At 40.1% G+C, this 12227-nt stretch overlaps 1 protein-coding gene across 6 annotated transcripts in view; it reads left to right on the top strand.

The window, feature by feature from the left end:
* Positions 1-12227, top strand: part of DIP2A (disco interacting protein 2 homolog A) — a 130607-nt gene that overhangs the window by 64046 nt on the left and 54334 nt on the right. For 5 of the 6 annotated variants that reach the window (XR_012588528.1, XR_012588527.1, XM_074596223.1 and 2 more), the window contains exons 4-5: positions 2424-2543; positions 7896-8138. Coding sequence is in view for 4 of the 6 variants with exons in the window: in XM_074596223.1 (XP_074452324.1) it covers positions 2424-2543; positions 7896-8138 (363 nt within the window). In the remaining 2 variants the exon portion in view is untranslated. The remainder of the gene's footprint in view (positions 1-2423; positions 2544-7895; positions 8139-12227) is intronic. The other variant, XM_074596225.1, reaches the window with a different exon arrangement.

Raw genomic sequence — 12227 nt, 5'->3', positions numbered from 1 at the left:
GATAGCTGGAGGGTTTAGGGCGTAAGAGTTTCATGTTTTATTTTTATAGTGCTGATTTAACTCATCGGTTCCTTCTGTACTCATTAAGATCTATTTCCAGCTTGAAATTTTTCTTTTAATATCTTGTCATAGAATCATAGAATGGTTCGGGTTGGAAGGTACCTTAAAGATCATCTAGTTCCAACCCCTCTGCCATGGGCAGGGATGTCTCTCACAAGAGGTCTGTGATTCTGTGACTCTGTATTTTATATATATTTTAAATACAACATTGAACAGATTATCTGGGCGGAGCTGCAGACTTGAAAAGCGGCACTGTTACTGTGAAGAACTAGGTGGTGTCTGGAACCATACGCACAGGACTTATTTTGATTTTTCTGATTCGTTTGGGCAGGCTAAAGGAAACAGTTTGTTTCTCATGTGGACTTATGACTAAGAAAAGCAGCTTCCTGATTTTTGGTTAAGAGTGGATTGTTTTTTTCTGGCATTTCTCTTAAAGGTGCAGTGTTCTTCCAGTACTGGGGTTTTAACTTGCTGTTCTCAGGGTGTCTCTTTGGTCTCATGTATTGCAGTAAATTGTGCTGTGTAGTCAAGGACCAAAAGTTAGATTCCTGAAGTTAATTTTGTGATTATGCTTTGAAGCAGGGGGAATTCTTACATGTGAAAATGGAACAGTTTTTATCTAACGTAGGAAAAGATGTCAGATTAAGCTATGGTGATTTGTGTCTGATTTACTTAAGAGTAGAAGTTCAGAAAGAAATTCATCGGTCAGTATTTGTCATTGAAGTTGGTTAGAAATATATTGCATGAAGCCTTCTCTGTCGAGGTCATGCTTCTGAGTTTTTGGGCAGCATTTGTAATTTGTCTTAAAAATGGAGAATGGAAGAGTTGTCCCACAAGTGTCAGGTTGTTTATCCAGTGCATTGGGGCACAGCTGCCTTTGGAATGTGTTTCATGCCAAGACTCCCTACAGATTCACATTGATGTGCTGTGCTTTGCCCTTTCATATGCTTTCCTTTTGTTTGTTTTGTTTTGTCAAAAAGGTACTACAGTACTACATGAAGCTTTACTTGTAGACATCATCAAGGCTAATCCCTATAGGTACAGGGCAGAGAAATTGCTTTTTTTTTCAGTATGTAAGTTGTGTAAGTGTATGTGTGTCGCATGTCTTGAGTTTCATACCTACAAGTCTATCAATGTGTTATGTATTTGCAGCCTTAGATGGAGAGTTAATGAAAGAATACATCTTTTTGTCAAATTGAACAGTTTCATTCTGTAATTCTTGTATAGCAGCTTCCATGTGAAAGAAATATGGTAAGACGAATGCATAATCACATACTTGCTTTTGGGCCCTTTGTAACTACGCGTAAGTGTTTACATGTTGTACTTGTTTTTCATGAGTTTTAATCTTAGATCATAAGTTAAAGTATATTTTTAGTCTGCCTCATTTCGCCTTGACATCTGTTCATTTCTCATGAATTTTCTTTCTACATAAGGTTTAGCTTTTGAAACCATTGTAATTTATATGTCAAAGAGGAAAATCTGCTGAAAGCAATTTAGAATTATTTGAATTCATTACATTTTGACTTCACTGTGGTCTTGACTGAACACCAAATTCCTCTTCAATATCAGGTTTGGCTTAAAAATAAGAAAAGCTAAAATATACTCAATGAGTATATTAAGGTAATTTTTGCTTTCAGTAAGGTGAAAACAGTTTGCGTCTCTTCCATAATTCTTTATTTAGTCTCTTCTTTCTGTTTTTTCTTAATTGCATTCTTTTGTGAGAGCTTCAAGTATACATTTTTCACTTCTTTTCCCATTGTGAATTTTGAAGGATGAGGAGTCCAATGGTGTTGGTAATATTAGTATCTGTGTTGAAATTTTCCCGCATAGCTCAGAACTAACGTGCTAGGTATTCTGTAACTTCGGTATTGATTTTCAGGGTGTTCTTCCTAGATGATACTTGCAAAGCCTTTTCAAGGTGATTTCGTGAGGAAAATATGTTGACTTCACCCTGCTTATATCCTCCCTTAGCTTTTGATACCATTGCTTCTGAGATGAATTTGAGTCGGAGGCAGGCATAGTAAACAGTTTACGCCTAGTAAACAGTTTAGTCCTACTAAACACCATTGAAGGAGAAACAATTCATAGACTTGTCACAGCTTCAGAATTGAAAACCATGTTACTGTAGTTTAGCTTTGGATCTTTCTGCTCTCCAAGAAGTGCTGCTTCCTCTGAAGCTGAGAACCTGCTCCTTTCTGCAAGCTAAGCAATTGGGCTATACAGGACTAAAGCCGTAACGGTCATCGTGTGCGATTCAGCCTTTGGATTTCAGCTGTAAAAGATGGCATTGATGTATATTATGTTTTTAGAAAGAAATACTGATTAAGCTTAATCTCTTAACCTTTTTTATGTTTTCTATATAGATGTCCACACAGAAGCAGTACAAGCAGCACTTGCAAAATACAAAGAGAGAAAAATGCCCATGCCTTCAAAAAGACGGTCTGTTCTTGTGCACTCTTCGGTAGAAACATACACACCTCCAGGTACCTATTGAATTAACATACGTAAATCTTGCCAGGTGAATGCGATAGCAAAATGTAAAGAGCAAATGCTAAGTTGTAAGTATGTTGCGATACAATTTTCATGTCTGTATTTCCTGATAATCAGGTGTTAGTTGGATTTGTTCTTTAATGTCTTTTCTTAAGATTTTTAGTGTCTCATCTAGAGATACTGTAGCTGCTAAAGGTGAAAGCAATGACAGAGCAAGCAGTTTCCCGTTACACGTTAAGCATGTTCTTATGTAATGTCTCGCTTGGAAGGAGATAATTTTGGCAAGAACGTCAGAGCTGCAAATACCTTATTTCAAGTTGCATAGGATTCTTCTTTTAAGAGTTGAAGGAAATACCAGAGCATTAAGTTGCAACTGTGAGCAATTTAAAACATTCAGAAAATCATATGCTCTTAATTGTTCAGATTGTTTAGGTTGGAAAGTTTTTTTTTCTTTTCTTTTTTTTTCTTTTTTTTTTTTAGGGGAAAAAAAAATAATCTTCCTGTTGTCTCACAATGAATTCTCTATAGGTTAAGAAAATCTTTCTCCAAATAACATGTTGTGCTAGCAAGTCAAGTGTTTTGGGGACAGTGTCTTGTATACAAAGAAGAGGAATTTCCCTAAGCTCTTAAGTTTTGAATTATGTCCTCTTGTCTTTTCTAATATGGCCCGGGAGTAGAAGCACACTGACCTCTAGTGCCCTTCTCCATCAATTTTATTTCTTATCCACTTTCTGTAAAAGAGCAGTTCTGATGTGCTCCTCTCTTGCTTCCTGGGTTATATTTCTACTTTCTGTTCTTCCCATTTAAAGGAAATTCTGTTTTTCTTTGCCAGTCACACACTTTTAATATTGTTTTTGTGGGTTCTCTGGTTATTTCATTATGTAATAAATAATAACCTGCTTCTGTAATCTTATATATGGTCTTTCTTCACCCTTAGTTTTTGCCCATAAGATATGCTAAGGTATCATGCATTTTGATTAGCTTAATCTTCGAGTACGTCTATACTCAAAAGCTCACGAGGGCAGCTGTTGCAGCAGGGTGGTTATCATGCTCTTGAATTTTCTTGCATGTGTGTTTGTTTAGTATGTTATAGTTGTCATGAATTGCATAAAGTGAAATCCTGGAGAAAATTAATGCGTAGCAACCATCTGTATACTGAGGCTTTGGGAGAGAGTCCCTGAGGTTTCTGTTTATAGCTCTTCACGGCAATATTCCTTCCCACTCTCCAAAATAAACTCTGATAGAGCAATCAGTGGTGCATTTCACGTAGCATCATTCTGCCCAATTCTCTCAGAGACCTCTAGTGTGACAAATCACAATGTGCTTGGCATGAGGTATATCACAACAAGAAAAGAACATGCTGCTGTTCTGCCTAAGGTGTACAAAAGATAGCTGGCATCCAGAAGCTCTGCTGAGGGTGGAGGACAGCTAGGCTTTCCTGTCTCCCTTAGAATTTAAAAGTAGAAGGAGTCTCCTTGCAGTTTTTTTGAGAGAACCAAAATATTATTCTCTTTTGAATACCTTCAGGACAGATTTGAAGCAGTGTCCCTGCGGTTACTGCTGCACCCACTCCGCCTGAGGTCAGGGCTCTGTGTGCTGCTCTGAAGGAGCAAAGTCTTGGGGGGTGGTTGAGAGACTCTGTAATGAGATGCTGTGGGTAAACTCTTAGGTTACGTGATAAAAGTTTTCCAGCACACCTTCACAGGAACACAGAAAGTGGCAGGTGGGGGATCCCAAATAATACGCTGCCCCAGCTACTCCCAGGCATGTCCCAGGAGCCGTCAGCCTATCAATCACAAACTCACCTCCGCAAGCCCAGGGGAGCCCGGGGAGCAACAGCAGGTGCGAGCTCAAGTTAAGGACTCGGGAGAAGAGTCACCCTGACTAGGCCCCTCCTGGGGCTGGCCCAGCAGACCCTCAGCCCTACTGTCCAGGCGCAAAACCCGTCCACTCCAGAGCACCTTCTGAACTGAGGGGACATGCCGTGAAGGGTGTGGGACTCATGATGGGATGCAGGCCAAAAGTATTTGGGGACTGCATGAGGCTTGTTATGGGGTGTTTAGGTGAGGAGCCACAGATGCGGAAAGGGGTAGATTTAGGTGATTTGGGGAGGAACAAATGTGGGGAAAATAGCAGCGTAAGGGGCTAAAAAAGGCTGGTCATGTATAAATGGTACACTTGTCTGGCCATGCCCTGCAGCTGACCCTGCAGTCTGTCCTCTCCTCCCGTTATACTCCATTCCTAACGCCTCTCCTGGGTGAGGGACTCTGTATTCTGCGTGCATGGAGTGGCGGAGTCAGTCAGTCTACACAAGCAAATGGGGCAGGACGGCAGCCTCAGGGTCGCATGTCCAGGTGCCAGCAACCGGGGAGACTGGCATCCAGGGGCAGCTCCTCGGTGGACCCCGTGTCTGAGCCCAGCTGCTGGAGGGATCCGCACTGGACTTGCCTGTGCATATGACCTCCATCCTGCTCAGCCAAAGAAGGGAACGGGATGAGGCCACGGGATCTGCCCGTGTTTGTGTGAGTGGTTTTGTGTGTTTGTGCTGCTGGAGAGTGTCATCTTCTAACATGCCTGCACAAGTGGTTAGGAGAGAAGACAAGTATATTTGCACTGGGCTTTAGCAGGATACAGAAGCACCCTAACTAATATATTCTGAAAGAAGTGTTAAGTGTCTCTGGGATCTGTCATGTCGGTTCTATGTGACTTGTTATGAGATACCTCTATCTTTGTAAGAAAACGCACCACTAGATGGGTTCTGTGTCATGGGAGATCAGGCCATTCAGAAATATTCTGAGGACTTGCTTCAGCTCTATCATTTCACAAAAATAATTGTCTTTTTATGGGCCTGCCTTTATTTGCAAAGTTGGCTCGGCAAGAAAGATCTGAAATTGCAAAGAACTCGAGTAGTGCTGAAGCATCTAGTTTTGTTGTCTTAAGTCACTAAACCACTGCTCAAAATCTCAAAACTTCTCTATTAGCAGAAGTTAATTCAATTAAAACTAGGCTTTCTTAAAAACTGAAATTTTGTTACAGTTACCATCAGTCACCAGGCAGGAAGCATCAGACCCTAGTCACAATGTGACGTTCAGAACCAACTCCTGACTGGCAGTAATGGAACTGCTTTCATCGGTCATCCTTCTAAAAATTTTAATGGACTTTTGGTTTTGCCCCATCAAGTCTCTCATCCTTCCCATACGGATTTCACACGATCAGAACGTGAGCTGTAGTCTTAATGCAAATTTGGTCCAAAGGGTGGTGGTTTCTGTGGCTATCTTGGGTCAGCTCCCAGCCAGGAAGAGCTGCAAGCCAAGTACATAGCATTCTTCTTACAGCACACACAGAACCACTAATTAACTCTTGCAGCTGCCGCAGAGCTAGTTACTGATGTTACCTTGCCACTGTTCTGTTGTAATTACGTTTCGATGTTAGAGTGCTTTTACTACTGATCCTTCATTTTTATACACAGTTAGTATTTTACATTTAAAGTGTATTTTCCCCCCCTCAGCTTGTGTAAGGCATCTGAAGGCATAGAAATTTTTGAGAGACCTCATTAAACTTGTATGGGGGTGGGTGGGGGGGGAAATTAGTGGTGGGGGGAGAGAGGGGGAGGGGGCCGAGTATCTGGGATGGAGGGGGGGGAGTGGGGCGATACCTCCTATCTTGTTCTGTATTCCTGGAATTGTTTATCTTTGCATTCTGCCTAAAAGAAAGGGAAGGTTGCAAGCCCTAAGGGGCAGGTTTGGATCCTCTCCAGGAGCAGATGGAGTCAGCAGCCAAAAACGACAACCATGGCAGTAAGCAAGAAATATCATACAAGGCACAGACCCAGGAATGGCGATCCACCACAGCTGTATCTTCTCAAAGATCAATTGCTTGTGTATTTTCATTCAAAATTGCCATGTTTGACTAGGGATGGTCAAGAGATCTGTTAGAGAGATCTAACTTTGAAAATGCCAGCAAGTTAAATGGGCTTTTTATGAAATGATTCTATTTTTGTGTTTTTAGACTGCTTAAGATCAGTTGTTCTGAAGCTCTTGGAACCACACATATTCTTGAAAAGCAGAAAATTAAACACCTGGTAACTGAAATTTGTTGCTAAATATGAGGAAAAGATTGTTAACGTGGCTTCAACAAAATTTGTAGGGAATTGTATATAGCTGAACAGTTATGTGTGCAGAGGATAAAAAAAAAAAAAGCCAAAATTAAGGTTGCAGAATTTCTGATATAACCCACCTCACTATCACCCAGGATTTCCATGTGTGGAAGGGACTCTGGAGTATAGCAACGGACACCCTGTCTTTTTCAGAAGCTGTTTTTCAGCTCCTGCTGAATTCTTAGTTGGTCCGACCATTATGCGTGACTTAAAACCACTCTTCACAAACTGACTTGATGTGAACTTGATCAGTATGTGGACACTGCATCGTTTTAGGAGCTTTCCTTTAATTACCCCGGGGAAAGCAGGGAGGGCGTATAAAGGATCAAGTTCTTAAAATGTAGCAGTCTCTTTATGAGGGCAAGATTTTTTTTCTGTAACGAAAGTTTCTGGTTTTCACTTAAAATCAACAGGGGTGTATTTTCATGATATTTAAAAAGACCTTTTTATTTGTTATTGAGTGAATAATAAATGTGGAAAGATTACGTGGCAAAGGGAAACTTCTGGAAAGTTGTAAATAACTGAATGTTAATTAAAATAGGAGCCCTTTACCAGACTTCTAACAGCAACAAATATACATCTAGAATGAGAAGATGCTTTACTAAGCATTTCTGTGTAGTGCTCATTGATAGCAGTTTATGTGGTTAAAATACATACTTTTAAATTCCTTTAAGTTATTCTTAAATTAATGAAATTACTCTTTCATTGAACTTTATAGCACTTTTTTAGAGCTTTTTTTAGTAATAAGTTCTCAAAAAATTTGTCAAAAGAACAGAAAAGTGAAGAAGAAAATACCCAACAACAAATGTGATGGAATTTATTCAGGTAGGATGAGATCCAGTTTACTTGTTCAGAACAGAAATATTCATTCAGTGGAATGGGTATGGTATGCTCACTGAGAATGGTAAGTGAAGGTACTAGTAGGTCCCTTAGGTAGGAGCCTTTTTTGAGTCTTACGTCACTCCAAATACAGGAGGTAAATGAAACTTTGCTTCAAGTGTGTTCTAGCTATAATGTGTAGAATTTGCTGCATTAACCTGAAAAATGGCAATGAGCAGAATTTGTGCATTTGACTATACCATTTGCTTAATAGCAAGTGTAGCACATGAGAAGAACATAGAAAAGCTTCATGTTCCCGTCTGTTGGTCATTTCCACATTACATGCCTGTCATCGTTATTTTAATCACAGACACATCGTCAGCATCAGAAGATGAGGGCTCGTTACGTCGGCAAGGGCGGATCACCTCCACTCCGTTCCAGAGCCATTCCAACGTAGAGCCCTGGCTTAACCGGGTTATTCAGGGCTCCTCCACCTCATCCTCTGCATCCTCCACCTCATCTCATCCAGGAGGGAACCCTGCTGCTGCTTCCAATACTACTGCCACCGCTGCTGCTACTGTGCTTGCAGATCTCATGGCACACACCCAGCTAGGTCAGTAAAAAGAACCTGTGTGGTTGGAATAAAATCAAATTAAAAATTCCCAAGACAGGGCTAAACACAAAAGTCTTCACCAGAAAATATCCATAAATAGCCTTAAAATGCACAATCCGCAGACCAGGTATGTATGATATATATGTATTTAATTGCAACCAAACCAGTTGCTCATGAGATCTGAATATGCATTCTTCTTGGTAAAATGCTTGATTTATCAAGAAACTAAGGTTCAGTTTTACTGGATTCTAAAGCAGAATTTCAAAGGGATCATATTTTTGGTGCATGCTTTCCCATCTGCATGTATTTACCCTGGATAATATCAGGTTAGGGATTTCAAAGATGACTCAATTGGTAAACACCCAAAAGACTAGAAAAACATCCAGAATCTTTTGGAAAGTTATGAAATCAGACATACTGACAAAGCTAGATTTCATGCTCAAATGTGACTTTTTTTTCCCTTTTAATTAAAATTTAAGTCATGAATAGTCTTTTATTGTGCAACTAGAGTGAAAATGTAGTAGTACTGGTAGCCCAAAATGTAAATGTGAGCTTTGTCTCAGTCTCTGGAACGCTGAAGGTCCAGAACTTCAGGTTACTTTTTTTTGTCCTAAAATGCAGAGCACTAGTATTGTGCTTTTGAAAGATTTAGTAGGTGGGGAGAAAGGCTATCTCTTCCATCATGGAAATAATTTTTACAATTTTTTTGTATGCTGCAGTGAAGATTGATAGTGGATTTATGTGTGTGCAACAGGTCTGCACTAATGTTAAACGAAGGGAAAGGACCTAGAGGAAAAAAAATAACTTTGTATTTCAAATATTTTTTCCGCCAAAGTAATTTAGAAAAATTGAATCAATGTTCGTATTTCACCTATGGGCTACAGCATGAAGTTCTTGGGCTTCTAGTAATATGCTATAGGCATCATGTATATTGTTCCCGGACATGTCAGGTTTTGGCAGTTTCAGTGCTCTGTTTACCTGACCTTTTGTTTATCTGTGACTATATGCCTACATACACTATACAGACAGTTTTTTCTATTTCATTATGGAGAACAGATTAGGTCAGATGAAGAAAACACATTGAAATGCTTTAGATTTAAGGCTTCTGTATACTTAGAGATGTCAATTAACATGATAATTTAAGGCACTAATATACTTTGCAAGGACATGTTCATTTAGTTGGTCTAGGTGTTACCTTCAAATTTTGTTGAAAGCCCAGTCATGTATTCTTTAGACTTCTCTGTTTAGATGATACAAACAGTTTACTTAAGTGTGAGGCAGCTATTTATGAGAGGGTTGATTCTGCGCTCTTTGCTGGTTTACCCTCTGAGTTCCTTCTGTCTTATACTAAGTATGGGGCATCCACCTTAGTTTATAGTAGCTATGGTCTTCAAAATGCAAGAGTGCCTGTAGTTTGTGACTGGAAGTTTTACTTCTTCATATTCCTAAAGCACATTATGAAACAGAGAAAGGAGTATGAACAAGCTAGAGACACTCTGAAAGAGGATCCTCCGGATCTTCTGTGTGGCTTAGGTGCTGACAGAAACACGGATTGACTCATTATGACAGTATCGACATCCCAGTTTTCACAGTGCAGGCATTCTTCTACAAGTGGAGCTGAGGTGGAAAGAGGTAGTAACTTGCTTTGTGTTCTGGCAGGCTCTTTAGATTTCAGAGTCTGGGAAGCGTTATCTGTGCTTTTCCTACTTGTTTTTGCTCCCTCCTCTGCTTTGTATGGCAATCTCTTTATTGTGGAAGCCGAGCATGGAGGGGAATTCTGATATCTAAGTTTTTACAAGGCAAAATGTTTTTCCCCAAGCCTGCTTAGTGCTGTTGCCTTAGAAAGCTCCTGCACGCTGACGTGTTGGGTTTTGATTTGTGTCTTACAAAGTAGTGGGAAGCTAGTGGTTTCTTTAAAATGAGTAAGATTAGCATTGTGTCTAAGTTTTTTTTTCAAGATCACAGTCTCAACTGTGGAATATTTCTCAACTTAGTTCTTGTTAGAGTAACTGGAAAAATGGATTATCATGTTATTTGACCCACTACTTATTGAAAGACTCACAAGTACAATTCCTTTTCTTAAGGGGAAGCAGGGCTATAAGTGTAGGTGTTTTGAATTGCTGCAGCTCTGTAAGCAGTTTCACAGGAGCTGTAAGAGTGAAGTGTGTTAGAAACAGTTTTGAAGAGGAAATGTAAGAATGAAGTAGTGGCTTGTGGATCCTACTTTGTGTTCTGGATGGGTTGGTGCATTTTTTTTTTTAAATAGTTCCAATACAATTTAATAAACTTCTTTCAAATGGCCCCCATATATAGCTATTTTTTGTGCTTGTTTTCAGTTAGGAATAATTGTTAATAGGTTTTTCACTTCTTTTCTGAACCTTCTCATTTTTGTGTGGTTTCTTTGAGCTGTTCCCAAGTACACAGCTCTCCAGTAAATGTTCCCAAAGAACTTCTTCCTTTTGTTATTTTCTGAGCATCTAATTGCAGAGCTTTTATATTTCAAATATCTGCCTCATGCATGTGTGTGGGGGATTGCTTTGTCCCCACAGGAATATGCATGGTAAAACCTGCATCTGTTCAGTGTTTCAGTGTCTGTACTTCATGCACAGCTTCTTACCCATATGTGCACCAAGTCTCACAGTGCGTGTCAGTCTCTCTTGTCCTGTCTCTGGATTGTTAGATTTGTACCTATGTGTGTATCACTTCAAGTGTACATTTTGTGTCACCTTAATGTCTAGTGTTGACAACTTCATCTATAGGAATGCCATTTTGGGGCCTTCCACTGATGAAGCCACACTGCGGATACATTCCTAATTGTAGTCCTTGCTGGTGTTTTCAAGGAGTGGAAGCTTTAGACACTGGTAGTCACCGCAGGGTCTATACGTTGAGAAGTATGGACTTCTGGGCTAATACTGCAGTATGGGAACCAGGTACATTTGGCTGTGTCCTTTTCTGTGATTAGTTTGTGTGCTGTGTGAAGTCTGTGTTTTGGCAATTTGGTAAAGCAAAGGAAAAAAAAAACAAGTAAAAGCAACTCAAAAAGTATACAGAACACAGTGAAAGCATTTCAATTTACTCTGAATACATGGGCTTTCCATACACCCTGCGAAGGGGTTATATGGATCAATTTACACATAGTTGTCACCTTTAATTGTTACTGGTTCTAAACTCGGGCATTTGCCAGACATATTAAGTGATATTTTGTCATTCTTGTACCGTACCCACATGAAAGGAATTTGTGGTCTCTGCTTAGTGCCCAGCAAGACATGCAATACAGAAATTGGCATTGCAGTGATGACCATTGGAAATTATGGGAATGCATTTAATTTTTTCTTCTGATGATCCCTCTAAAACTGCTTAGAGCTGTACTGGTGGCTTGTATGTCTGCTCTGGAAATCTGTGAACACAGCTATGAGCACTTCGAGCTTCCTCAAAATGGGTGTTTCACAGCACTGCCTGGACCTCCCTATGCTTTCAGCAGGATTTGTGGCATGTTGAGGTCATTCAAAGGGGTATCACTGCAGAGCTGCATGACCCCGAGCAGTTCCTCCAGCGCAGTGCAGCAGTGCGTTCTGAAGCTCCTTTCTGTTGCACTCCTATTTTTGCTCATTAGGATTCTGAACATTTCAGGCCTCCAGTTCTTGTTTTGTCTTGTTTGAACACTTCATCCGGATACTGCCTTTTCCTAACCTGTAATTTCATTCAAAACCATTCTACAATCTGGGTCACAATTTTGGAAAGTCAGTATTCCCTAAGCATTGTTCGGCAGCACGGAAACATGGTGCAGTTCCAAGCAAAGCAGGCATTTGGCTCAAGGTTGTTACAAGATGGTTCTCAAGCCCCTGTGAGTGTGTGAGGAGTTGAGAAATACCTTGCTTTCCCTATGGAAATACACATTATAAAAAAATAAGTATTGCTTGTAGTGCACACCATTGAAATGAAACGGCGTGTCATGTCTGGCCACAAATGACCACCTCATGCCTCAGGAAACCCTGTGCTAAATTTTTCTGTTGTGAGCAGTGTGCGTGTATAATGTTGACATCTACAACACAGATTTTTTTGAGTGTTACAGGCATGACAGTTGTTTTC

Source organism: Larus michahellis, chromosome 7, assembly GCF_964199755.1.
Source record: "Larus michahellis chromosome 7, bLarMic1.1, whole genome shotgun sequence".
Lineage (NCBI taxonomy): Eukaryota > Metazoa > Chordata > Aves > Charadriiformes > Laridae > Larus > Larus michahellis.
This window is presented reverse-complemented; position numbering and strand designations above follow the sequence as displayed.